The following is a 27,500-nucleotide window of genomic DNA, read 5'->3' as shown; positions in this document are numbered from 1 at the left end:
ATCATTGGTCAATTCTTTTTAGTGAGGCAGATTTGCACAGACTTGCAGGGGTGCCCTTTTAGCTCGGAAAAGTTTCCTGATTGCTGATTGGTTGGACAAGATAACTCTAACCAATCAGAGAGCAGAAACTTTTCTGAGCTAAAAGGGTACCGCTGCGAGTCGGTGCAAATCTGCCTCATTGAAATACATTGAGTAAAACTATATTGGTCATATTGGGCACCAATGCCACCTCATGAATTGCTGCATTTGTTATATGCTGCTGGCATTTGATTCCAAAAATCCTTCTCAGTGATTTATTCATAAAGGCAAGAAATTTTGCATCAGTTCTTACAGTGCTATATCATGACTGGTGACCATAATTTAATATCAACCTTACAAGTGGAATGTCTATTTTGATTTTGCTGTGAACTGATGTTCGATATAATCTAAATTGTTTTTAGGAAGCTCATTGCTTGTTCTACCCTACTACCTATTCTCTCTTTGAATTCTGTAACCAGTGATCCATTGCTGGCAATGATGGTTCCTTATTATTTGACAGAGTTTGAGTTCAGTAATATTATTTCTCCAATTAGGGCAGTTTGCCTGATCACCACTCTGAATCTACACGACCTCAGTCTTTCTCTGGTTGATCACCACTCTACACCCTACTCTTCTCCAATCTAACCTATCAAACATATCCTGCCTTTCAGGAATTGTAGAAGCAACTAGAACTCTCATTCGTGTACTCAAGATCACAATCTCTGGTCCCCTGTCCATTAAATGACATTATTCATTCCTTGCCTTACGTTGTTCATAACATAATCAATCACCATAATAAACAGTATAGAGGACAGTATTCCCCCTTGTAGTACTCCAGTCTTGACTTCAAATGCATCTGTAAAACATCATCAACCATTACCTGACAACAAATTCCACCATGCAAATCAATTATGATGTTTACAATCTTTTCTGGTATCTCATAGTGTCTCGGAATCTTTCTTAACACTACATGAAATATAGTAAAATACTTTCTCAAAATCCACAAAGCATAAAACAAGAGGTGATTTTAGTTCGTAGACTGTTAACCTAAATGTCGTAGAATAAACATTTGATCATCACATCGTCTACCTTTTCTGAAACCTGCTTGCTCTTTTCGATGTATTCTATCTATTACAGGTTCTATTCTATTCAACATTAACTTGGAAAAAACTTTCATGCCTACTTGGGACAATGTGATCCCTCGCCAATTCCCACTCTCTCTCTTCAATCATCCTTCAACAGGAGTAACTTTATCTTGCCACATAAGATTGATTTTTAAAATATCTTAAATTTTACGAGAAAAAGGAAAAGAAATCCATTAAATATTCTATAAAGGAAGTATTTGCTTAGGTATATTCGCCTACATACACATACTAACAAACAACGCACATTCGTGTACATATACATCACCTGGAGACAATTCGTTGTAACGTGGGTCAGGAGGTGAATCGGCTGAAATCCCACAAAAAGTCAGTTATATTCAGGATTGAATCACATAAATGATCTGGTTAATTAAGGATAAAATCACACGAAAAGTCGGGTTAATTCAGGATAGAATCACACAAAAAGTCGGATGAATTCAGGAGGGAATCACACAAAAAGTCGGATTAATTCAGAATCACACAAAAAGTCGGGTTAATTCAGGATAGAATATCACAAAAAGTCGGGTTAATTCAGGATAGAATCACACAGTAAGTCGGTTAATTCAGGATGGAATCACACAAAAAGTTGGGTTAATTCAGGATAGAATCACACAAAAAGTCTGAATAATTCAGGATGAAATTACACAGAAAGTTGGGTTAATTCAGGATGGAATCACACAAAAAGTCAGAATAATTCAGGATAGAATCACACAAAAAGTCGGCTTAATTCAGGATAAAATTACACAAAAAGTCGTGTTAATTCAGGACAGAATCACACAAAAAGTCAGCTTAATTCAGCATAGAATCACACAAAAAGTAATAATAATAATAAAGAAAATTTTTCATTTATTAGTTGTTAATGACAAGTTATTGTTTTCAATCAATCCTTATCCTCAAAACCTTGGGTTTTCTCATTTTCCACTTTTTTCTTTTACTTTTTCCCTAGCTTGTTATATTTTTTCCTTTTGTTTACCCTTTACCTACTATTAATTACCTCCTAGATACAATGGCTTAGTTTCCATTGTTTTAAGTCTTTCATTCTACCTTGTTTCGAGTACTGTTCTGTCAGGTCTTCAGCTGCTGATTCTCATCTTGATTTGTTGGACAGAAACTTACGGTCTATTAAATTTCTTATTCCTGATCTAGATGTTAATCTTTGGCAATGTCGTTCAATTAGTTCATTATACATGTTGCATAAGATTTTTCATAGTTCTGACCATCCTTTACATTCAGATCTTCCTGGACAGTTCCATCCTGTTTGTAATACTAGGCATGTAGTTAATTCTATTAGTCGGGCCTTCTGCATCATGAGGCTCAAAACTAAACAATATTCTAGAAGTTTTATTCCAGATGTGACCAAGTTGTGGAATGATCTTCCTAATCCGGTAGTTGAATCAGTAGAACTTATAAAGTTCAAAGTTGCAGTAAATGTTTTCAAGTTGAACAGGCTGACATAAATCTTTTTATAGTTATATATGAATAATCTGCTATAATGTTGTTAATGTTTTTTTTTTTTAATATTTTACTTTAATTTTTCATTACCTCTTATGTAGTTTATTTATTTCCTTGTTCCCTTTCTTCACTGGGTTATTTTTCCCTGTTGGAGAACTTGGGCTTATAGCATCTTGCTTTTCCAACTAGGATTGTAGCTTGGCTAGTAATAATAGCAATAATAATAATAATAATAATACTAATAATAATAATAATAATAATAATTATAATTATGATAGGAGACTTTTATCAATTCCTATGTCATAAAGATAGAAAAAAATAGGGAAACAAAATCATTTTTCTTATATCCTATTTTTTCCTACAAATCACTACTATAAGGAATTGAAGGATAAAAATAAAGCATAAATATAGTCTTTTATTGATCAATGATGTTTCCCATTTGTGATGAAAACAATAACGAAACTGGATAAAGAGAAAAACTTATTAAAAGATAGTGATAACCAGACCAAATGGAATGGTAAAATTAAACAAGCTAAAATAATTGTAAAATTAAATATTCTTGAACACTGCAACATGCATCAACATATTTTTGTCTTAACATTCATCTAGGCCTAACTATAAAATAAATTTCAATTGGCTGGTATTCCAGTTAAATGGTATACTTACACCTGAATATATATTTAAAACAGTTTTGAACCTTTCCGATGCGTTGCGAATAGATTGGCCTCTATTATAAACAAGGGGACCACGGGCTCTTGCGTTGGCAGCCCGTAAGTGGGATAATCTTGTGAAAGTGGCAGATCAGGAACACAGAGGACGGACAGGATGATTATGGGTTGGAGCAGCATGACGACCGAGGCTGGAGTCCGAAGCTCAGTTGAGGGGCACCACAAAGACGACAATGCCTCCCTAAACCCAGTTTCTCTTGTCCTAAAAAAATTTTTTTCTCTTATTGTAGGTCCAATAGCAACTTAATACTTTTAAAAACTTCAGAAACAAAATACATGACCGCAGTCCACTATCTTGATTTCCCTGAAATTTGGATAAAGCATGATGGCATCTTTCAACACTTGGAGCCCTTCCTCCACCACCCCTAAGCGATCTCGAGGCATCCATTCGGAGTCTTCTCTAAGGACAATGTAAAACCGCGAAACATCTTCGCAGTTTGGGTTTTCGTCGAAATAACCTCTTACTTCTCCCTCCCTTGCTTGTGTATTGTCATATATATCCTTCTTACTTTCACTCTTCCAGTCCACCCCTAACAACACTGGACTAGCTGTAGTTCTGTCTTCCACTACATAATCTCCAAAGTCAACATTTTCACCAGGTTCGCCCAGCAGCCCTATACCAATGATCGATGAGTTGGCGTAAGAGGGTCCCAGATCTCCTGCACACATATGGAGGAAATTGAGGGCCAGATTACCCTCATCTATTACTTTAATAATCATTCTCCCGAGGAATCTGCCGTCAGTTCCTAGATCCAAGAACACCCTTCGCGAGGTCTTTGGCATCAGGGATTCAAGCTGTCGTTCAAAATGATAATGAAAATAATAATGATAATAGTAATAATGATGTTAATAGAATATATTGCAAAAATGGGTGCTAGTACAGCTTGTATTCTACAATGCTTTTAATAGTATACTAAGCAATTACAAGCGAAGCGTACCACGGCGGAGCAAATATCATTTGATAAATTCTAGGTAATTATGATACTTTAATTTTTACTAGAAATTGATTCAAGTCTTTCGAAGTTGAGTCAACTAGTAAGTGATCTTAAAATTCTTTTAAACTCGCGAGTCTTTAATTAGAGGTTAGGATATAAGCTGCATTAGCTTGTCAAAACGGTAGAAAAAGAAAATTTGAGCAGAATGTAAGGTATATTAGCACCCAAATATTCCTTAAAGGTAGCCTTTGATCTTGTTCGACTTACTTTGTTAATTTATCCATGATTTTGTGATTACACAATTCAAGCTAACATACACAAACCTCCCTCTTATCAACTCAAACACAAGACATTGCCACGAACTTACTTTTATAGCACAACTGGTTACTTGTGTATCTCCTTCCTCAAGATGACTCATAAAGACTCTGTTCTTAGAGCCAAACTTAAGAGTACCAATTCTATGTCGGCTCGACAAGGGGTTCACAGCAAACACCAACACCTTAGGAAGGTCATCTTCAACTATTCTATCTATTTCCTCTGCAACATTTCTTAGATTTGTTTGCATTTTTATGATTTCCTGTTGGAAATATCAAAGGGCACAGGTTACAGAGAATATAAAAAAGTTAGCATTTGCAGTACAGAAGTGTATAGGTAATTATTAATAGTAGGCCTACTATGGTTTATATGGCTTGAAATGTGATCTAAACAGAAAATTTGTAAATTGAACATATTCGGAAAAAAATGTATAACAGAGGTGGCAAAAACTAAAACTTAATCAGAAATGCTAGATTGTCATGGAAAAATCCTTTGATGAGAGCATTATTTCAATGTTTAGGTAACAATTTGAAACTGCAATACAGTATGCCACAAAAAAGTCATAAAATCAAAAATGGTCCTATCCCATATTTTAGGTTAATAGAATACAAGAGACAGAAGTCACCTTCACAATATCACCAGGTTTTTGTTCGTTCTCCCGAAGAAGCATTTTGATTCCCAATACTTTTGCCTGAAAATTATGTAGATCGTCTATTGAATCGTCCATAATGGCTCCAGCTGAAGTAAAGCTTACTGCCGCTTTCAGTCTTGCCTCACAGCCTTTAAATCGTCTTGCATCTTCGTCTATAACATCACACTTCTTCTTCAGCCATTTGATGTTTTCATCAATAGTATAAAGAATATCTCTATTAGAAATTTCTATCTCATTCAGCATCTCTTTAAGTCCCACGATTACTTTGTTAGCTTGAAGGATGTCACTGTTCATCCTCACAAGGATGGAAATATCGTGCCTCATTTGAGACATTACTTCATTGCAGTTAGCAATGGCTTTCGTAAAAAAATTTTCTCTTGAATCATTATTAAAATTTCCAAATGATATCCCTGGTCCCCTGGAAGACATCTTCGGTTCTTTATGGGAAAAAAATTGCTTAGCAGCATCTAAGACAGTTCTGTTGAACAGCAAGTCATCAGTAGAACTGGCTGTGAATTCTTCCCTGCAGAAAGGACAAGCTTTGGTCTGGTTTGAGATAATCTCCTCGATGCATCGGCAACAAAATGTGTGGGAACAAGGAAGAATCTTGGGGCAATGTTCTTCACTGAATGGATTGGTGCAAACCCCACACTCGAGGACACTCGATTCCTGTAAAAGACATAAAAATCCCAAATATGTATGTATGTATGCATGTATATATATATATATATATATATATATATATATATACAATTTTTAAGGAATTTATATTTTTCTAACATATTTACCACGTCCCAATAGTAGGAGACTACTCTAGCGTCGGTACTTCCCGACTAGAGATTTTCCCCCCCAACCAGCCATAACCCCCGAACACCCCCTTCTTAAGTGCCCGACCCGGACCTCTCGTTTTTCCCAGCATGCCTTAGAGGGATGCTACAGGCTACCTTACAGGTCGTCATTAACCATTCTGCTCTGGTTCCAAGGAAAAGGGGCGTATGATAGCTGGGTCTATAGCGGGGATGGATGGGGGTTAATTACGTTATTGGAACATGGTAAGTATGTTAGGAAAAATATAATTTTCTTAAAAATTGTCATTCGTTCCAACACGAATCCTTACCATGTCCCAATAATAGGAGCCTCATAATTGGGAGGCAGGGAAATAGACCATGTAAGAGGTGAGAGAGCAGCAGAGTGGGGTTCAGGCCTGTCAGGGAAAAGCAAAATGGTATTTAGCAAAATATGTTAACTAGGTAACACTCATCCAGGGGACATCTTTCCTGGGCCATTCCATGGCAGGCCTAGGGGATAGGGGTTGTGACGCTCTACCCCTCGCCATCCCATGCAGACTGTGTCACGTGTAGCTGCCCTTAGATCCTCTGCTGGGTGACCATATCGGGAGCGAGCTTGAACCCCTTCCGGGACTTAAGGGAGCAGTCTTTAAGGTAGTGGACAGTGAAAGTTGACTATCTCTTACATATACCTGCCCTCAGCACCTGGCCAACCACCATGTTCCTCTCAAAGGCCAACGAGGTGGCGATGCTCCGGATGTTGTGAGGCTTCACGGACCTGGGGGAGGCTTCCCCCTTCATCAGGTACGCCCTTTGAATCGTCTCCCGGAGCAAGAAGATCGTATTCTTCAAGACTGCGTTCTTCACACTGCCCGTCATCAAGAACAGTCTCCTGATAGCCGGTCGGAGGGCAGAGGTACTCGAGAGATTTTTCTGCACCGCCCTCACTGGGCAATCTGTCCTGGGAATAGCACGGATGGACAACTCTTTAAAGCGGGGTTATCTACTGCTGGGTTATGCCTCTTCGCCACAAAGGAGGGAACGAATTTGAAAAACAACTCCATCCACCCTTGAGAGTGGGAGACCTCAGCTAAGAGCCCATGGAGTTCGCCCACCTTCTTGACTGAGGCCAGGCTGAGGAGGAACACCATCTTTAGGGTCAATTCCTTGTCAGTAATTTGTCTTAGAGGCTTGAATCCCGGATTCTTCAAGGAGTCGAGGAATTTTGGTAATGTCCCGGGAAGGTGCATTGAGGGGCAGGACTGCTCGAACCCTTTCATCAGCATCGAGAGGCGCTTGGAGGCTCTTAGGTTCAAGCCCTTGAGAAGAAATACCTGGCACATGGCCGCTCAGAATCCCTTTACTGCTGGTACTGACATGCACCAGTCAAATCGAAGGTGTACTAGGAATTCCGCCATGACCAGGATTGAGGCCTTGAGGGACTGAACGCCCTCTTTGTCGCACCATTTGCCAAAGGTTGTCCATGTCGCCTGGTATATGGCTCTTGAGGATTGCCTTAGATTCGAGGTCATCTGTGCGACTGCCCTCTTCTCAGCAAACTCAAGATAGTCTCCATGTGTGAAGGGAGAGGTTTTGGAGGCCTTCGTGGAATTTCTGGAAGTAAGGTGTCCCTAGAAGGTCTCGTCGTAGAAGCAGGGGCCACAGGGGTTCCGTTGCCAAGGACCTCAGGTCCGTGAACTACTCCATTACGGGCCACCACGGGGCTATCAGGATCATCTTTGTCTGCTTTGCCCTTGAAGCCAGTTCAAGGTCAGTCGCAGAAGGGTAAATGGGGGGAAGGCCCACTCGTTAAGGACATCCCACAGATGTTGGAACAGATCTTCTAGAGATGCTGCTGGGTCCGGCACTGGGGAAACAAAAGACCGGCAGCTCCCCGTTCAGTTTTGTTGTGATGAAGTCCAGGCACTTCTCTAACAACACCCTTGCTACCACCGGATGACAGGACCATTCCCCGGTAACACTTGACCCTTCCTGCTGAGACCACCTGCGACTACGTTCCTTTTTCCCGGGATGTAACAGGCCATCAGAGAGATGGCATTGACCTCGGCATAGGATAAGATTTTTACCGCCAGGATGTGGATCCGGTGGGGGCGCAGGCCGACCTGTTTCTTGACGTGTGCGACAATGGTGGCATTGTCACTCATCAGGGCCACCCTTCTCCCCACTAACGATCTTCCCAAGACACCGAGAGACTTCTGTACTGCCAACAGCACAAGTTCGTTTTATTGGAGGTCTGCTCTTCAAGGACCAACGGCCTTCGGCCATTCTGTCTGGCAGGTGGGCTCCCAATCCCTCCCCGGATGCGTCCGTGAACAGAAGTAATTCCGGAGGAGGATCCAGTAGTGAAATTCCAGCTCAGGTGTTCCTTGGGTCGAACCACCACTCGATTGCCTCCCAGCTTGACTGGGATGGGGGAAGCTTTGATGACGGACACTGTATTGCTAGGACCTGTATCTCTTTCAGGTCGCACTGGGCTGGTCGTAGCATCAACCTTCCCTTGGGCACGAGCTTCTCCAGGGACACCGGGTGGCCTACCAATCTCTGCCGCTCTTGTAACGACGCTGATTTCCGGCTGATGAAAGGGTTCGCCATGCTTTCCAGATTCTCGATCCTCTCCTTCATCATGAAGGCTCTGGCTTGTACAGAGCATATTTCCATGCCTAGGTACACTGTCCTCGTGGATAGAGAGGGTTTTGATTTCACCCAGTTGAACGCCACCCCAGTTCCATGTAGATGAACACTAACTCTTCCCTTTGTTCTGACAACTGCTCCCTAAACTCCGAGAGGAGTAACCAGTCGTCGACATATCTCAACAGTCTTATCCCTCTCTTGTGGGCCCACTGGGAGATTAGGAAAATGATTCTTGTGAAGACCTGAGGCACGGTCGACAGGCCAAAGCAGAGAGTGAGGAACTGGAAGATTTCTTCTCCCCACTTGAATCTGAGGAACTTCCTGCTGGATGGGTGCACTGGGATCTGGAAATATGCATCTTTGAGGTCTTTCTTGATAGCGGCTAGGACCGTTCTGGCCGTTTCCATCTTGAACGTGCTCTTGGCGACGGAAAGGTTGAAGGCCGAAAGATCTATGACTGGATGCCATCTACCTGACGCCTTCTTCACCAGGAACAGACGGCTGAAGAAGCCAGGGTAGTCGGGGCCCCGCCTGAATGGCCCTTTTTAAGAGGCTTTCCAACGTGTTTCTACCTTGGGGTGTAGGGAGGAGATCTCGAATTCCGATATCAAAGGAGTGGGGCCCTTGAAGGGGATATGGTAACCTTCCCTCAACTTGAACCTTCCACTGATCTGTCCCTTCCTTTACCCAATTTCTCCACCTTGAATTGAGGCATCCCCCTACCCCTGGAGTGCACGGAGGAGAGGGGCCTAGTCCACTACTTCCGCTTAGAGAAGCAGCCGCTAAGTGCCCTTCGGTTGGCTGGGGCTCTGAGTTTACTGCCTCCCGAGGCTGGTCTCTGTTCTCTTGAGGGAAGCTGCGTCGGAAGGCCAAACGTAAAGAGGAAGAAACTTGGACCAAAGGCATAAGAGGGCGCCCACCTGACTGGGCCCTGGCCCTGCTATGTTCACGAGGCCGTTATAGGGGACGTGACGACAAAGCTGACAAAGATGTGGAAGCCCTGTGGAGCATCACGTCGTGACACTCTTTCTTCCGTTTCTCTAGTGCCTCTTCCACCATGTCCTCCTCCATTTCCCCAGTGCCTCTTTCACCATATCCTCCGGGAAGAGAAAGAGAGCCCCCTGACGTTGGGGGCGTCACTAAGAGGCCTCAGCTCACTGTCCAGGAATTGCTTTGGCAACCTATAGAGGATGACATCCCTCCTGCGTAGGAACCTGTTCGATACCGCAAAGTAAGACTGGCCCGCCAAGATGGCTGACAACTCCAAAAACTGTTCTCTCCCCGGGCAGCCCATCACATTATTTTCCAAGGTGAAGGAAACTAGTGGAGTGGCCCAAAGGTCCAACCCCAAAGCCTCATCCCCAGCGGCCACTTCCATGGCTGTCACCTACTGAACCGTAAAATCCACAGCCCCCCCTGACAGTCTATCCTTTATGGAGCTGGGAGCCAGGGATGCCAAGTTCCTTTCCTAAGGGTAATGTCCCTGGGAGGTCCCCTCCGGAGTGTAGAGGCGCCTGTGCTTCACCAACGGAAAGGGTAAAAGCTTTGGTGTAACGGGGGGCCTGTTCGGCCCTTTCGGCTCCATGGTGGCGGCGGTGATTCTCCTAAGCCGCTGTCCGGAAAGAGAGGAAGGACCAGGGAGGGCCTTGCCTCCCTAGGGTCTTCAAACCGGCGTTCCAGACCAGTGTCGTTGGGTCGAACCTGCATCGGAGGGGCCTCGGACAAGTTGTCGAGTCTTCTAATCAAACCCAACACCCTCTGGTAGGACGACACTTCCTCTACCACCTTGTCCTGGTGGTCTCGAGACCACATCTCTGAGAATCCCTTACTGCCTACGTGAGGCCCACTGGGGATATTGCATCCCGGAGGTCTGATCTCCCTTCCGAGGGAGTTCTGTGGCGGCCCCCTTCTCATTGGCTCCTCTTCGGCGCTGGGGCAAGGTCCGGGGACCCAGAGTCGTAGGACTGAGTCCTAGAAGGGTGGTAGCCCTTCACGGGATCATCCACTCTCCCCGACACTCTGCACCCGGGGGAGGGTATATGGTGCCATCCAACGGGTAAAGATCCTCCCGAGAGATCTGGAGAACCGGGTCCGAGGTTCCCCTTGCCAGGAAAGGGGTAGCTGAAAAGGCCTCTTGCTCCCACAAGGTCAGATTGCCTGCTGAGTGGAGGATAATGCTGCCGCCCTGAGAGCACAGGGCGGCTCCTCTACCCGCGGAGGGCAGAGGAGCCGGTCACTGGTGGCGGATAACAGGCCATAAAGCGGGACCAGGAAGAGGGTCGGCGGTTCTGAAGACCTATAGAGTCTGATTGCATTCGCCACGCCATCGGTGGAAGAGCGGACTGGGCCACATGGCTACCAAAAGGAGCCTCTGAGCAGGGATAAGGGTCATCCGCTGAACAAGCCACACACCTCTTTAGAAAATGTTCACAGTTAGACATTACTGCCTGTAATCTTCCACAACCCTCTCTCTGGACCTCCCGGCGAAGGGAAGGTCAGGAAGATGGTTATGCTGTCTGTCTTGTAGGGACAGTGACTCCCGGGGGGGCGGGGGGAAAATGCGAGAACCTCTCTCTGACCCAAGAGGAACTTCCTCCGCTACTGTGGGTAACACAGGGGACAGAGAGTGACAAGCAACACTCAGCACGGACAAACAGGCTGACGAAGGATGAGAACTACTGCCTTTTCTCAAGGGTGACTTTTCTTTCTTGACCTCCTTCTTGTTTTCCGTGGCCATCTTGTCCTATTGGGCATCGCTCCAGCCCACACACTCATCACACATGTCATTCCTGGAGTGCACACAGCCCCAATACGAGGTACAAAACACGTGGTGATTGACCTCCATGTGGGACAAAAATGCTGCACACAGCTTTCTACTAACACCTGGGCAATGACGTTGCACTCACACAGATTTCATAATGGAAATGGAGGACCAGCAGATCCACAGGAGAAACACACACTAAACACGGGAAAACTCTGACAAACACAAGCGAGACATTTTGAGCGTGAGCACGATCAGAGTAAGACTGGTTATAGCGATCTGGAAGGTCGACTGTAGCATCCCTCTAGGGCAAGCTGGGAAAAACAATAGGTCAGGGTTGTGCAGGTGAGAAGGGGGGTTTGAGGAGCATGGCCTATGGGGGGGGGGTTAATCTCCTATTATAGGGACGTGGTAAGGATTAGCGTTGGAACAATATATATATATATATATATATATATATATATATATATATATATATATATATATATGTATATATATATATAATATATATATATATATATAATATATAATATATAATACATTTACATAATACATATATAATATACATAATATAGTATATATACATATATATATATATATATATATATATATATATATATATATAAATTAATATATATATAATATATATCACATACATACATATAACAAGGAACTTCCCCCAATTTTGGGGGGTAGCCGACATCAAACAATGAAACAGAAAAGGGGACCTCTCCTCTCTACGTTCCTCCCAGCCTGGCAAGGGACTCAACCAAGTTCGGCTGGTACTGCTACGGGTGCCACAGCCCACCCTCCCCGTTATCCACCACACATGAAGCTTCATAACGCTGAATCCCCTACTGCTCCTACCTCCGCGGTCTTCCAAGGCACCGGAGGAAGAAGCAGGGCCTACAGGAACTGCGTCACAATCGCTTGCCATTCATTCCTATTTCTAGCACGCTCTCTTGCTTCTCTCACATCTATCCTCCTATCACCCAGAGCTTCCTTCACTCCATCCATCCACCCAAACCTTGGCCATCCTCTTGTACTTCTCCCATCAACTCTTGCATTCATCACTTTCTTTAGCAGACAGTCATTTTCCATTCTCTCAACATGGCCAAACTACCTCAACATATTCATTTCCACTCTAGCTGCTAACTCATTTCTTACACCCGTTCTCATCCTCACTACTTCATTCCTAACCCTATCTACTCGAGATACACCAGCCATACTCCTTAGACATTTCATCTCAAACACATTCAATTTCTGTCTCTCAGTCACTTTCATTCCCCAAAATTCCGATCCATACATCACAGTTGGTACAATCACTTTCTCATACAGAACTCTCTTTACATTCATGCCCAACCCTCTATTTTTTACTACTCCCTTAACTGCCCCCAACACTTTGCATTCTTCATTCACTCTCTGACGTACATCTGCTTCCACTCCACCATTTGCTGCAACAACAGACCCCAAGTACTTAAACTGATCCACCTCCTCAAGTAACTCTCCATTCAACATGACATTCAACCTTGCACCACCTCTCTTCACGTACATCTCATAACCTTACTCTTACCCACATTAACTCTCAACTTCCTTCTCTCACACACCCTTCCAAATTCTATCACTAATCGGACAAGTTTCTCTTCCGCGTCTGCAACCAGTACAGTATCATCCGCAAACAACAACTGATTTACCTCCCATTCATGGTCATTCTCGTCTACCAGTTTCAATCCTCGTCCAAGCACTAGAGCATTCACCTCTCTCACTACTCTATCAACATACAAGTTAAACAACCACGGCGACATCACACATCCCTGTCTCAGCCCCACTTTCACCGGAAACCAATCGCTCACTTCATTTCCTATCCTAACACATGCTTTACTACCTTTGTAGAAACTTTTCACTGCTTGCAACAACCTTCCACCAACTCCATATAACCTCATCACATTCCACATTGCTTCCCTATCAACTCTATCATACGCTTTCTCCAGATCCATAAACGCAACATACACCTCCTTACCTTTTGCTAAATATTTCTCGCAAATCTGCCTAACTGTAAAAATCTGATTCATACAACCCCTAACTCTTCTAAAACCACCCTGTACTTCTAAGATTGCATTCTCTGTTTTATCCTTAATCCTATTAATTAGTACTCTACCATACACTTTTCCCACCACACTCAACAAACTAATACCTCTTAAATTACAACACTCATGCACATTTCCCTTACCCTTATATAGTGGTACAATACATGCACAAACCCAATCTATTGGTACCATTGACAACACAAAACACATATTAAACAATCTCACCAACCATTCAAGTACAGTCACACCCCCTTCCTTCAACATCTCAGCTCTCACACCATCCATACCAGACGCTTTTCCTACTCTCGTTTCATCTAGTGCTCTACTCACTTCATCTATTGTAATCTCTCTCTCATTCTCATCTCCCATCACTGGCACCTCAACACCTGCAACAGCAATTATATCTGCCTCCCTATTATCCTCAACATTCAGTAATCTTTCAAAATATTCCGCCCACCTTTTCCTTGCCTCCTCTCCTTTTAACAACCATCCATTTCCATCTTTAACTGTCTCTTCAATTCTTGAACCAGCCTTCCTTACTCTCTTCACTTCTTTCCAAAACTTCTTATTCTCTTCATATGAATGACCCAATCCCTGACCCCACCTCAGGTCAGCTGCCCTCTTTGCCTCACTTACCTTGCGCTTTACTTCCACATTTTTCTCTCTATATCTTTCATACTTCTCTACACTATATATGTATATATATATATATATATATATATATATATATATATATGTATATATATATAATATATATAATATATGTAACATATATATAATATAAATATGATATTTTAATTATAAAATAAATTTTTTAATATACTTACCCGGTGAATATATAAATTGCTGCAACTCTGTTGCTCGACAGACACATACAATAAAAACTCGCCAGCGATCGCTATACAGGTTGCGGGTGTGCCCACCAGCGCCAACTGTCGGCCAGATACCACTCTCGATGTAAACAAAGACTCAATTTCTTCTCATCCCACTGCGTCTCTATTGGGGAGGAAGGGAGGGTCGTTTAATTTATATATTCACCGGGTAAGTATATTCAAAAATTTATTTTATAATTAAAATATCATTTTTAAATATTTAACTTAGCCGGTGAATATATAATAGCTGATTCACACCCAAGGAGGTGGGTAGAGACCAGAGTTAAATATGTTTACATCGTATAAGCTAAGAGTTTTTTATTTCATTTTGGCAGTTATCAATATAACAAAACCAAAATAAATAGGTACCTGTAAGGAAGTCGACTTAGACGATTACTCTGCCTTGTAAGTACGTCTTCCTTACGGAGCCCAGCGATCCTCTTAGGATGCTGACAGACCCCCAGGAGCTGAAGTATCAAGGGCTGCAACCCATACAACAGGACCTCATCAAACCCCTAATCTGGGCGCTCTCAAGAAATGACTTTGACCACCAGCCAAATCAACCAGGATGCGAAAGGCTTCTTAGCCTTCCGGACAACCCATAAAAACAACATTAAAACATTTCAAGAGACAGATTAAAAGGGTATGGAATTAGGGAATTGTAGTGGTTGAGCCCTCACCCACTACTGCTACGAATGGTCCCAGTGTGTAGCAGTTCTCGTAAAGAGACTGGACATCTTTCAAGTAAAACGTCCATGATACTTTGCAGAGATCTATTTTGCTTAAAGGCCACGGAAGTTGCTACAGCTCTAACCTCGTGCGTCTTAACCTTAAGCAAAGATCGGTCTTCCTCACTCAAGTGTGAATGAGCTTCTCGTATTAACAATCTGATAAAATATGACAAAGCATTCTTTGACATAGGCAAGGATGGTTTCTTAACCGAACACCATAACGTTTCAGATTGGCCTCGTAAAGGTTTAGTACGAGCTAAGTAGAACTTAAGAGCTCTAATAGGGCATAAGACTCTTTCTAGTTCATTGCCTACGATCTCCGATAAGCTAGGAATATCGAAAGATTTAGGCCAAGGACGAGAAGGTAGCTCATTTTTGGGTAGGAAACCAAGTTGCAGAGAATAAGTAGCTTTTTCTGACGAAAACACGATGTTCTTGCTGAAGGCATGAAGCTCACTGACTCTTTTAGCCGAGGCTAAGCATACCAGGAAAAGAGTCTTAAGAGTGAGATCTTTCAGGGAGGCTGACTGTAAAGGCTCAAACCTGTCTGACATGAGGAATCTTAGGACCACGTCTAAATTCCACCCAGGAGTAGCCAAACGACGCTCCTTAGAGGTCTCGAAAGACTTAAGAAGGTCTTGCAGATCTTTATTGTTGGAAAGATCTAAGCCTCTATGCCGGAAGACCGAGGCCAACATGCTTCTGTAGCCCTTGATAGTAGGAGCTGAAAGGGATCGTACTTTTCTCAGGTATAATAGAAAATCAGCTATTTGGGCTACAGAGGTACTGGTCGAGGATACGGAAACTGACTTGCACCAGTCTCGGAAGATTTCCCACTTCGATTGGTAGACTCTAATGGTAGACGCTCTCCTTGCTCTAGCAATCGCACTGGCTGCCTCCTTCGAAAAGCCTCTAGCTCTCGAGAGTCTTTCGATAGTCTAAAGGCAGTCAGACGAAGAGCGTGGAGGCTTTGGTGTACCTTCTTTACGTGTGGTTGACGTAGAAGGTCTACTCTTAGAGGAAGACTTCTGGGAACGTCTACTAGCCATCGAAGTACCTCGGTGAACCATTCTCTCGCGGGCCAGAGGGGAGCAACTAACGTCAACCTTGTCCCTTCGTGAGAGGCGAATTTCTGCAGTACTTTGTTGACAATCTTGAATGGTGGGAATGCGTAAAGATCTAGATGTGACCAATCTAGGAGGAAGGCATCTATATGTATTGCTGCTGGGTCCGGGACTGGAGAGCAATAGATTGGAAGCCTCTTGGTCAGCGAGGTTGCAAAGAGATCTATGGTGGGTTGACCCCAAGTCGTCCAAAGTCTCTTGCACACATCCTTGTGGAGGGTCCATTCGGTTGGAATTACTTGACCTTTCCGACTGAGACAATCTGCTAGGACGTTCAAGTCGCCCTGGATGAACCTCGTTACTAGGGAGATGCCTCGATCTTTTGACCAGATGAGCAGGTCCCTTGCGATCTCGTACAAAGTCAGTGAGTGGGTACCTCCCTGTTTGGAAATGTACGCCAAGGCCGTGGTGTTGTCCGAGTTTACCTCCACCACCTTGCCTCGAAGGAGATTCTCGAAGCTTATCAAGGCCAGATGAACCGCCAAAAGCTCCTTGCTGTTGATATGCATGCTCCTCTGACTCGAGTTCCACAGACCTGAGCATTCCCGACCGTCCAGCGTCGCGCCCCAGCCCAAGTCCGATGCGTCCGAGAAGAGAACGTGGTTGGGTATCTGAACTGCCAGGGGAAGACCCTCTCGAAGGCTGATATTGTCCTTCCACCAAGTCAGACAAGACTTTATCTTTTCGGAAATAGGGATCGAGACCGCCTCTAGCGTCTTGTCCTTTTTCCAGTGAAAAGCCAGATGGAATTGAAGAGGACGGAGGTGTAGACTTCCTAGCGAGACAAATTGCTCCAGGGATGACAGCGTCCCTACCAGACTCATCCACAGCCTGACTGAGCAGCGTTCTTTCTTCAGCATCTTCTGGATGGAGAGCAGGGCTTGATCTATTCTGGGGGCCGACGGAAAAGCCCGAAAAACTTGACTGTGAATCTCCATCCCTAAATACAGAATAGTTTGGGATGGGACCAGCTGTGACTTTTCCAAATTGACTAGGAGTCCCAATTCCTTGGTCAGATCTAGAGTCCAATTGAGATCCTTCAGACAGCGATGACTGGAAGAGGCTCTGAGAAGCCAGTCTTCCAAGTACAGGGAGGCTCTGATCTCCGATAGCTCGAAACTGGTACCCCACATTCCTGTAAACAAACCTCAGAAACGGTTGGGAATCCGGGTGTATAGGAATGTGGAAGTATGCCTCCTGAAGGTCGAGAGGGACCATCCAGTCACCTTCCATAAATGCTGTCAAGACAGCCTGGTAGACTTCATCGTGAAGTTTGTCTTGACAATGAATACATTGAGCGCACTTGCCTCTTACGTACTCCTGCAGTGAACATGGCTGCCAAATAATGGAGCCATCCCTGAGGGACTTGTCCCTGCAGAGAACGTGGCTGTCAGATCATTGGAGCCATCCCTGAAAGCCTTGTTTATGCATGACATAATTGTACAGCAAAACTTCAAAGGCTCGAAAACAGCTGTGAAGTTGACCTGTAAAATCTTGGAGCGTCTCCTGGCCAGGCGCCAGGGAGAGTCTACGAGATTTGAGAAGTCTATCTGGGCAGAGGCAGGAACTCCCAAGCCGAGAACTTCTCTCGTGTCATATCAGACTCTTGCTCTATAAGCCAGTTTAAAAGAAGGGAAAGCAAAGGCTGTATCCCCCAAACTCCTCCTGGTGATAAACCAGTCGCCTAGCAAACGTAAAGCTCTCTAGGAGAGCGAGAGAGCACTAGCTTACAAAACAACGGCTTCGAAGTAGCTAGGCCTAGTGTAAGCTCTGACGTTTAGGCGAACGAGGAGCAGCAGTTACAAAAAGATCCGGACAAAGATCCTTAAAAATCAGCATGATTTATTTAAAGTCCATAGAGGACTAAGCAGCTTTAGGCTCCTCTCCGTCTGACAGAGTCCTCAAGGGAATATCAGTAGGAGGGGGAACAGCAACTTCCTCATCTAAAGGAACCTTGTCCGATAATAGCTGAGTCTCAAGCAAGGGAGACACCTACCGTGGTGGCAATGCTCTACAAGCAGAGTCCACACGCACTGGTGCATTAGTAGCGGACCAGGACGCAACGTCATGTAACTGCTTGACAGTCTGTGAACTGTCAACAACAACAGGTGCGAGAGACCAGGACACAACGTCATGTAACTGCTTGACAGTCTGTGAACTGTCAACAACAACAGGTGCATGAGGACGCACAGCGTCCACTCGAGACTGCTTTGACCGCCTAGACTGAGCAGTCAAAACAACTCTAGAATGCTGAGGTTGACGCACAGCGTCAAAACAAGTCAACTCCGATTGTTAGCGAACGTCCTGAACGTCAACAGGAGCATCAGCAAGTGGCCTAACGTCCAAATGTGGCTGAAAATCCACACGAGACCGCATCGAGTGTGGTTCTAAACAACCTGACTGACGTGACTTAGCTACGCCAACGTCAACAGGACGCACAAAGGAACGTTAGGTTGGCTGAAAGCCAGGATCTCGATGAGATAAACGGCTAGGCTCAACGGACTAATCGGCAGAATAGTCTTCCATAAGGGAGGCAAGCTTATTCTGCATGTCTTGCCGTACAACCCATTTAGGATCAACGGAAAAGGTTGCGGTAAAAGACGAGGGTAACGTCTGTGACCGCCAAACCTTGCCAACAAAAAGACTCTCGGAGTCTGTGTTACGCTTTTGTTAGGCGGCGAGCAGTTTTCCGATGACTGCAAAGGGTCAGAGCTGTCCTAATGGCTACTACCAGGACGCTGGACCTGTCCTGAAAGGACTGACTTTCGCTTAAGGGCCTCGAAACCTTGTTTCAGGTTTCTTATGCGAAAAGCCTTCGGATGACGAGGAGAAAATTGTCTCTCTCGCCTTATGGTAGGGGAGATCTTGGTAAGATACACCCGATACCATAGAGGGAACGTCTGTTCGCTGATCAAGGCCTCTCGAACCCATAAGTCGTACGACATTACTTCTCCCCTGGGCTTGTCGTGCCTGTCGTTCACCTAGTCCGGGACGGACTAGCTGAACGACAGGCACGAACAGACGAACCCTCGGTCGCAACACTGTAACACTTTGCGCAATATCACTTTATCACTACGATTTTCTGTTTTGCACTTATTTCACTGAAATCGAAACTTTTACTGATTTCTACCTGAAGCACGCAATTCTACCCTCATCAAAAGGTAGTAATAGCGAAATCAGTCGTATAATGCAAGCACATTAATACCAGCAAAAAAAAACAGTAAACATCTTTTAAGATAAAAAGTTCAGTGGCAGGGGAAGAGACTAAACACTAGTTCATTCAAAACTACGTTTTCAATCTCTCACCGTACATTGCCTGGGGACGAGAATAAAACTAAAAACGTTTTATCCTTTCTCCCCGTACAGAGACTAGGGACGAGAGTAACTCGAGAACGTTACCCGCTTGAACGGAACGTTTTCTCTCCTCTCTCTCCCTCCGTCTCTCTCTCTCTTTCTCTCTTGATTTCGCACCTAAGAGAAGAGCCCAATTACGTTTCGTCAAAAAAAAAACATGTTATTTGACCAAAGGAAAAACTGAAAGGTTTTTCAATTAAAAAGTTCCTTTAAAATAGAATTTAAAACATTTAAGCTTTGAAAGAAGAATGAACAAAACGTCAGAATCGATTTACTCTTTCTGCAAAGTGAAACCGTGATACTCTCTCTCTCTATCGTAACGATAGAGCGCAAACTGCGTAGCATAAATAAACTAAACGTTAGTTCATCTTTGAAAACAGTACGAAGACTATTCAAAGAAAATCTTTCATAAAATATCTATTAAAAAATATTCATTTAAAAAGTTTTAAATCATTAGCTCTTTAAAAGCTATTTACGATTGAAAGGGCTCAACGTTGTTTAACTTCGGTTTCCAAGTTAGGACCGCCTACTCTCAGGAAAGGTCGCATATAAACAAATCATTAAAATTTATTTTTATGTTTATTATAAATGGAAAGTTAATCGAAGAGGCATAATAAAGGCGGTGAGATATAAAATATATAGAGGAAAATCTATAATCAATTTATAACGTGATAAGATAATTGCTAAAAGCCTAAACCCACTTCCGTCTAAGGGAAGGGTCGGCCATTTAAAAGTCAAAGAAAGTCCATACTCTCTTTGTCATCAAAAATTAAATCTATCCAAAAACGAGTTCAAGATTTAAGATGAAGATAAAACACCTGCACTGCGAAAGCTCAAACCAAATTGAAGTACTTCACCAAATATGTTGAGAAAACTCCAGGTTCTACAGCGAGTAAAAGTACGTCTTGTCGACACGTCGACAGAGAAGAAATTGAGTCTTTGTTTACATCCAGAGTGGTATCTGGCCGACAGTTGGCGCTGGTGGGCACACCCGCAACCTGTATAGCGATCGCTGGCGAGTTTTTATTGTATGTGTCTGTCGAGCAACAGAGTTGCAGCAATTTATATATTCACCGGCTAAGTTAAATATTTAAAAATAATATATATAATATATATATACATAATATATATATATATATATAATTTATATATAATATAATTATATATATAATATATATAATATATATATATATATATATAATTTATATATAATATAATTATATATATAATATATATAATATATAATATATATAATATATATAAATAATATATATATAAATAATATATATAATATATATATAAATAATATATATAATATAATTATATAATATATATATATAATATAATTATATACAATATAAATATATATATAAATAATATATATAATATAATCATTTATAATATATATAATATACATATAATATATATACTATATATATAATACACATACTATATATATATATATATATATATATATATATATATATATATATATATCCACACACAGTATATAATTCCATATCAGGCAACCGACCCCTTGATGTTGGGATAACGGTGAAGAAAATTATATTTCATTCCACATTTTATGCCTCTGGCCTGCTCTTATCCTCTAAATCTTAAAGGATACGGGATTAAAATAATACACACTCTCTCTCTCTCTCTCTCTCTCTCTCTCTCTCTCTCTCTCTCTCTCTCTCTCTCTCTCTCTCTCTCTCTCTCAGACTATAACTAAGTTTGCCCTTCGCGATAAAATGATAAGTTTTTCTTAGTATTCACAAGTTAACGGCAGACCCGGCTGGAGAGAGAGAGAGAGAGAGAGAGAGAGAGAGAGAGAGAGAGAGAGAGAGAGAGAGAGAGATGGGGGACACAGTAGACTACTGTACTTCATTATGACTAATGAAATATAGCCAATTTTTTTTCCATTTTTTTTCTTTATTTCCAAAAGTTTGACATTGCGTTAAAAGCAATGGAATTGCATAAATATACAGCAGTTAATAATTATAAATTCCTACATAAATGATTTCTTTAGAGCATTAAACAGTGAATCGGCAACATTTACCTTACCAACCAAAACGTGCCAACTACCGCCATTAACGAGTTTCTCAATAAAGTTAATATTACAAAAAATAGAAAACTCATTATCGTTTTAATACTCACTGTTACTCTGGCGTCACAAAATAACAATAAATGTAATCAAAATAAAAGTTGGGGAATTATTTCCAGTAATAACTATCAAATATACTTTGAATAAACACGAATCGACAACGGTGAGCCCTACTGTTTACCAACACTAGCTCATGGCAAACTGTACTGCTAAGCTTCTTGTCTTACAACAACATCAGATATTACTCAGTATTAAGTTTAACTTTAGAATTTAAGAGAGAGAGAGAGAGAGAGAGAGAGAGAGAGAGAGAGAGAGAGAGAGAGAGAGAGAGAGAGAGAGAGAGAGAGAGAATTCATTATCAAGTAGTTTTCAGCCTATCTCACTGTCGACCTTGACAATATTCAAGTCTTAAAATATGGAATATTAACGAAATATAAGATCAATGATTGAATAAGTTGATTATGAAGATATCACTAATTACTTACCATAATTATTCTGTGTAAGCTTTTACCCCTGATACTTATTTCTCACTCCGGACACTTATTTGATTTTTAAGTTCTCAACGTCTCCTACTTGTAGACAGATACTGACAATGCATTCGGATCACTCATAACAATCTAGTTTAAAGTTCACTCTTCTATCTTCAGAATGTTTGATACTCAATTTACTATTAAATTGTATTCCGGGACAAAATCACTACCAAGACACAGTTAGACACAAATGAGACAGTGAATCAGGACACAAGCACGGACGAAAGCTTTCATATTTCGTCCACTAGCACTTAACTCTTAGGGACTGTGGGAAAGAGAGGGACCAGGAGACCGAGGACGGGGAGAAGGAAGAGTTGCCACCTTGTCAATAGGTCCTTATTTTATTCTTTCCATGTAACATATAATACACACAAATCTTATATTGTACATTGTACAGGTAACTTAATGGTGATGCAATAATTGTCGAACGAACGTTGTCAACGTCCAACTAAACATGCAGCGAGTAAAATGATAAAATACTGAATTACTGAACGACAATGGCAACTGTCAGTGAGAAGTTTGTTGCGATGTTGACGCAATATCTGTATGAAACATTCAATAACAAACTTCTTTCCTAAGTCTATATTATTAGTTGTCACTGGTCACTGGTCCCTGGTTCCTAGATGCCTACTTCGCAAAATAAGTTTACGGCCACTCTATCGCATTACAGATATAATAGGGATAAACACTGTCAAAGTAGACTACATGTTCAGGGTCAGAGTCCAGTCATAGCCGTTGTAACGGCGCCTCTAATAATTTTTCATTTGTTCTAGATTTGGATTTATCTTTTTGTGTGGTGTTTTGAAGGAGAGAGAGAGAGAGAGAGAGAGAGAGAGAGAGAGAGAGAGAGAGAGAGAGAGAGATAGTAAAAATTATACTAATTTTTCTTTACGTTATTTACAATATTCATGAGTATTATGAGTATTTTCTTACTATAATGTTTAAGAGTCTGTTGCAAAGATTAAGAACATGTAATGGATTTTTATTTCCTTAACTATATGTGTCATAGCTCATATATGGCAGATCTATTTTAATGTTTTACCAGTCTTATGATGTTTTACATTCATTATCCTTTCCTTTCTGGGCTATTTTTTCCTGCTGGAGCCTTTGGGCTTGTGGTGGTCTTTTGGTAACATCCTTGCCTTGTGATTGCAAGACTGGGGTTCGAGTCACGCTCAAACTCGTTAGTTCCCTTGGTCGCTGCAACTTAACCATCCTTGTGAGCTAAGGATAGGGGTTTTGGGGAAGCCTTTAGGTATATCTGCTGAGTCTTCAGCAGCCAGTGCCTGGCCCTCTTTGGTCCTAGCCTGGGTGGAGAGGGTGCTTAGGCGCTGATGATCAAGTATTGATGAGTTTGGAAAGATCTTTCTGGAATCAATGATTTGATAGATGTAAATGGGGCGGGAGTGAGATGTTTTCTTAGCTGATAGGAAAGGTGGGTGGAAGAAGTGGGGACAATTAGCTAACTAACCATGTAGGGACTAGTTTGTAAAGTCAAGTATTAGGAGAACGTTTTTCCTGAAGGAATACACTGATATTTTTTCGATTAAAGAAACAATGATAATTCACTATCATTTATCTAAATCACAATAGCATGTCTTTATAAAGTAATTACTGATTTATGTTAGTATTATCTTATTTTAATCCTCTGGCAAAGGGCCTCAATGAATTCACGCCATATCTCTTTCCTCTGCCATCTCTCTAAGCCCAACCGAACTCTCGGATCCAACCTCCAAATTGTCATCAGCCACGTTTCTCTTGGTCTACCAAGCCTCCTCTTCTGCCCAGCGGTTTCCATTCAGGTATATCATGGACTAACTCATCTTAACTTCTTAAAATATGCCCCATCCATCTCCGTCTTAATAATCTATGGTATATTCTTTTTAGTGAGGCAGATTTGCACAGACTTGCAGGGGTGCCCTTTTAGCTCGGAAAAGTTTCCTGATTGCTGATTGGTTGGACAAGATAACTCTAACCAATCAGAGAGCAGAAACTTTTCTGAGCTAAAAGGGTACCGCTGCGAGTCGGTGCAAATCTGCCTCATTGAAATACATTGAGTAAAACTATATTGGTCATATTGGGCACCAATGCCACCTCATGAATTGCTGCATTTGTTATATGCTGCTGGCATTTGATTCCAAAAATCCTTCTCAGTGATTTATTCATAAAGGCAAGAAATTTTGCATCAGTTCTTACAGTGCTATATCATGACTGGTGACCATAATTTAATATCAACCTTACAAGTGGAATGTCTATTTTGATTTTGCTGTGAACTGATGTTCGATATAATCTAAATTGTTTTTAGGAAGCTCATTGCTTGTTCTACCCTACTACCTATTCTCTCTTTGAATTCTGTAACCAGTGATCCATTGCTGGCAATGATGGTTCCTTATTATTTGACAGAGTTTGAGTTCAGTAATATTATTTCTCCAATTAGGGCAGTTTGCCTGATCACCACTCTGAATCTACACGACCTCAGTCTTTCTCTGGTTGATCACCACTCTACACCCTACTCTTCTCCAATCTAACCTATCAAACATTTCCTGCCTTTCAGGAATTGCAAAAGCAACTAGAACTATCATTTGTGTACTCAAGATCACAATCTCTGGTCCCCTGTCCATTAAATGACATTATTCATTCCTTGCCTTACGTTGTTCATAACATAATCAATCACCATAATAAACAGTATAGAGGACAGTATTCCCCCTTGTAGTACTCCAGTCTTGACTTCAAATGCATCTGTAAAACATCCTCAACCATTACCAGACAACAAATTCCACTATGCAAATCCATTATGATGTTTACAATCTTTTCTGGCATCTCATAGGGCCTCGGAATCTTTCTTAACACTACATGAAATATAGTAAAATACTTTCTCAAAATCCACAAAGCATAAAACAAGAGGTGATTTTAGTTCGTAGACTGTTAACCTAAATGTCGTAGAATAAACATTTGATCATCACATCGTCTACCTTTTCTGAAACCTGCTTGCTCTTTTCGATGTATTCTATCTATTACAGGTTCTATTCTATTCAACATTAACTTGGAAAAAACTTTCATGCCTACTTGGGACAATGTGATCCCTCGCCAATTCCCACTCTCTCTTCAATCATCCTTCAACAGGAGTAACTTCATCTTGCCACATAAGATTGATTTTTAAAATATCTTAAATTTTACGAGAAAAAGGAAAAGAAATCCATTAAATATTCTATAAAGGAAGTATTTGCTTAGGTATATTCACCTACATACACATACTAACAAACAACGCACATTCGTGTACATATACATCACCTGGAGACAATTCGTTGTAACGTGGGTCAGGAGGTGAATCGGCTGAAATCCCACAAAAAGTCAGTTATATTCAGGATTGAATCACATAAATGATCTGGTTAATTAAGGATAAAATCACACGAAAAGTCGGGTTAATTCAGGATAGAATCACACAAAAAGTCGGATGAATTCAGGAGGGAATCACACAAAAAGTCGGATTAATTCAGAATCACACAAAAAGTCAGGTTAATTCAGGATAGAATATCACAAAAAGTCGGGTTAATTCAGGATAGAATCACACAGTAAGTCGGTTAATTCAGGATGGAATCACACAAAAAGTTGGGTTAATTCAGGATAAAATCACACAAAAAGTCTGAATAATTCAGGATGAAATTACACAGAAAGTTGGGTTAATTCAGGATGGAATCACACAAAAAGTCAGCTTAATTCAGCATAGAATCACACAAAAAGTAATAATAATAATAAAGAAAATTTTTCATTTATTAGTTGTTAATGACAAGTTATTGTTTTCAATCAATCCTTATCCTCAAAACCTTGGGTTTTCTCATTTTCCACTTTTTTCTTTTACTTTTTCCCTAGCTTGTTATATTTTTCCCTTTTGTTTACCCTTTACCTACTATTAATTACCTCCTAGATACAATGGCTTAGTTTCCATTGTTTTAATTCTTCCATTCTACCTTGTTTCGAGTAATGTTCTCCTGTCAGGTCTTCAGCTGCTGATTCTCATCTTGATTTGTTGGACAGAAACTTACGGTCTATTAAATTTCTTATTCCTGATCTAGATGTTAATCTTTGGCAATGTCGTTCAATTAGTTCATTATACATGTTGCATAAGATTTTTCATAGTTCTGACCATCCTTTACATTCAGATCTTCCTGGACAGTTCCATCCTGTTTGTAATACTAGGCATGTAGTTAATTCTATTAGTCGGGCCTTCTGCATCATGAGGCTCAAAACTAAACAATATTCTAGAAGTTTTATTCCAGATGTGACCAAGTTGTGGAATGATCTTCCTAATCCGGTAGTTGAATCAGTAGAACTTATAAAGCTCAGAGTTGCAGAAAATGTTTTCAAGTTGAACAGGCTGACATAAATCTTTTTATAGTTATATATGAATAATCTGCTATAATGTTGTTGATGTTTTTTTTTAATATTTTACTTTAATTTTTCATTACCTCTTATGTAGTTTATTTATTTCCTTGTTCCCTTTCTTCAATGGGCTATTTTTCCCTGTTGGAGCCCTTGGGCTTATAGCATCTTGCTTTTCCAACTAGGGTTGTAGCTTGGCTAGTAATAATAGCAATAATAATAATGATAATTATAATAGGAGACTTTCATCAATTCCTATGTCATAAAGATAGAAAAAAAAATAGGGAAACAAAATCATTTTTCTTATATCCTATTTTTTTCCTACAAATCACTACTATAAGGAATTGAAGGATAAAAATAAAGCATAAATATAGTCTTTTATTGATCAGTGATGTTTCCCATTTGTGATGAAAACAATAACGAATCTGGATAAAGAAATACTGATTAAAAGATAGTGATAACCAGACCAAATGGAATGGTAAAATTAAACAAGCTACAATAATAGTATAATTTAACATTGTTGAACACTGCAACATGCATCAATATATTTATCTTTTCATTCATCTAGGCCTAACTATAAAATAAATTTGAATTGGCTAGTATTCCAGTTAAATGGTATACTTAGACCTCAATATAAATATAAAACAATTTTAAACCTTTCCGATGCGTTGCGAATAGATTGGCCTCTCTTATAAACAAGAGGACCACGGGTTCTTGCGTTGGCAGCCCCTAAGTGGAATAATCTTGTGAAAGTGGCAGATCAGGAACACAGAGGACGGACAGGATGATTATGGGTTGGAGCAGCATGAGGACCGAGGCTGGAATCCGAAGCTCAGTTGAGGGGTGCCGCAAAGAAGACAAGGCCTCCTTATACC

General features: G+C 41.3%; 1 protein-coding gene across 1 annotated transcript in view; it reads right to left on the bottom strand.

Moving 5' to 3' along the window:
• Positions 1 to 3,011: 3,011 nt before the first annotated feature.
• Positions 3,012 to 27,500, bottom strand: part of LOC137628818 (uncharacterized) — a 37,910-nt gene continuing 13,421 nt past the window's right edge. Inside the window, exons 4-6 of the mRNA XM_068360060.1 lie at positions 5,216 to 5,911; positions 4,643 to 4,852; positions 3,012 to 4,135 (exon numbers count right to left, since the gene is read on the bottom strand). Coding sequence (XP_068216161.1) covers positions 3,602 to 4,135; positions 4,643 to 4,852; positions 5,216 to 5,911 — 1,440 coding nt within the window. The 3' untranslated portion in view covers positions 3,012 to 3,601. The remainder of the gene's footprint in view (positions 4,136 to 4,642; positions 4,853 to 5,215; positions 5,912 to 27,500) is intronic.

Source organism: Palaemon carinicauda, chromosome 36 (assembly GCF_036898095.1).
Source record: "Palaemon carinicauda isolate YSFRI2023 chromosome 36, ASM3689809v2, whole genome shotgun sequence".
Taxonomy (NCBI): Eukaryota; Metazoa; Arthropoda; class Malacostraca; order Decapoda; family Palaemonidae; genus Palaemon; species Palaemon carinicauda.
Note: the sequence above shows the minus strand (reverse complement) of the source record. Positions and strands in the feature narration are given on the sequence as shown.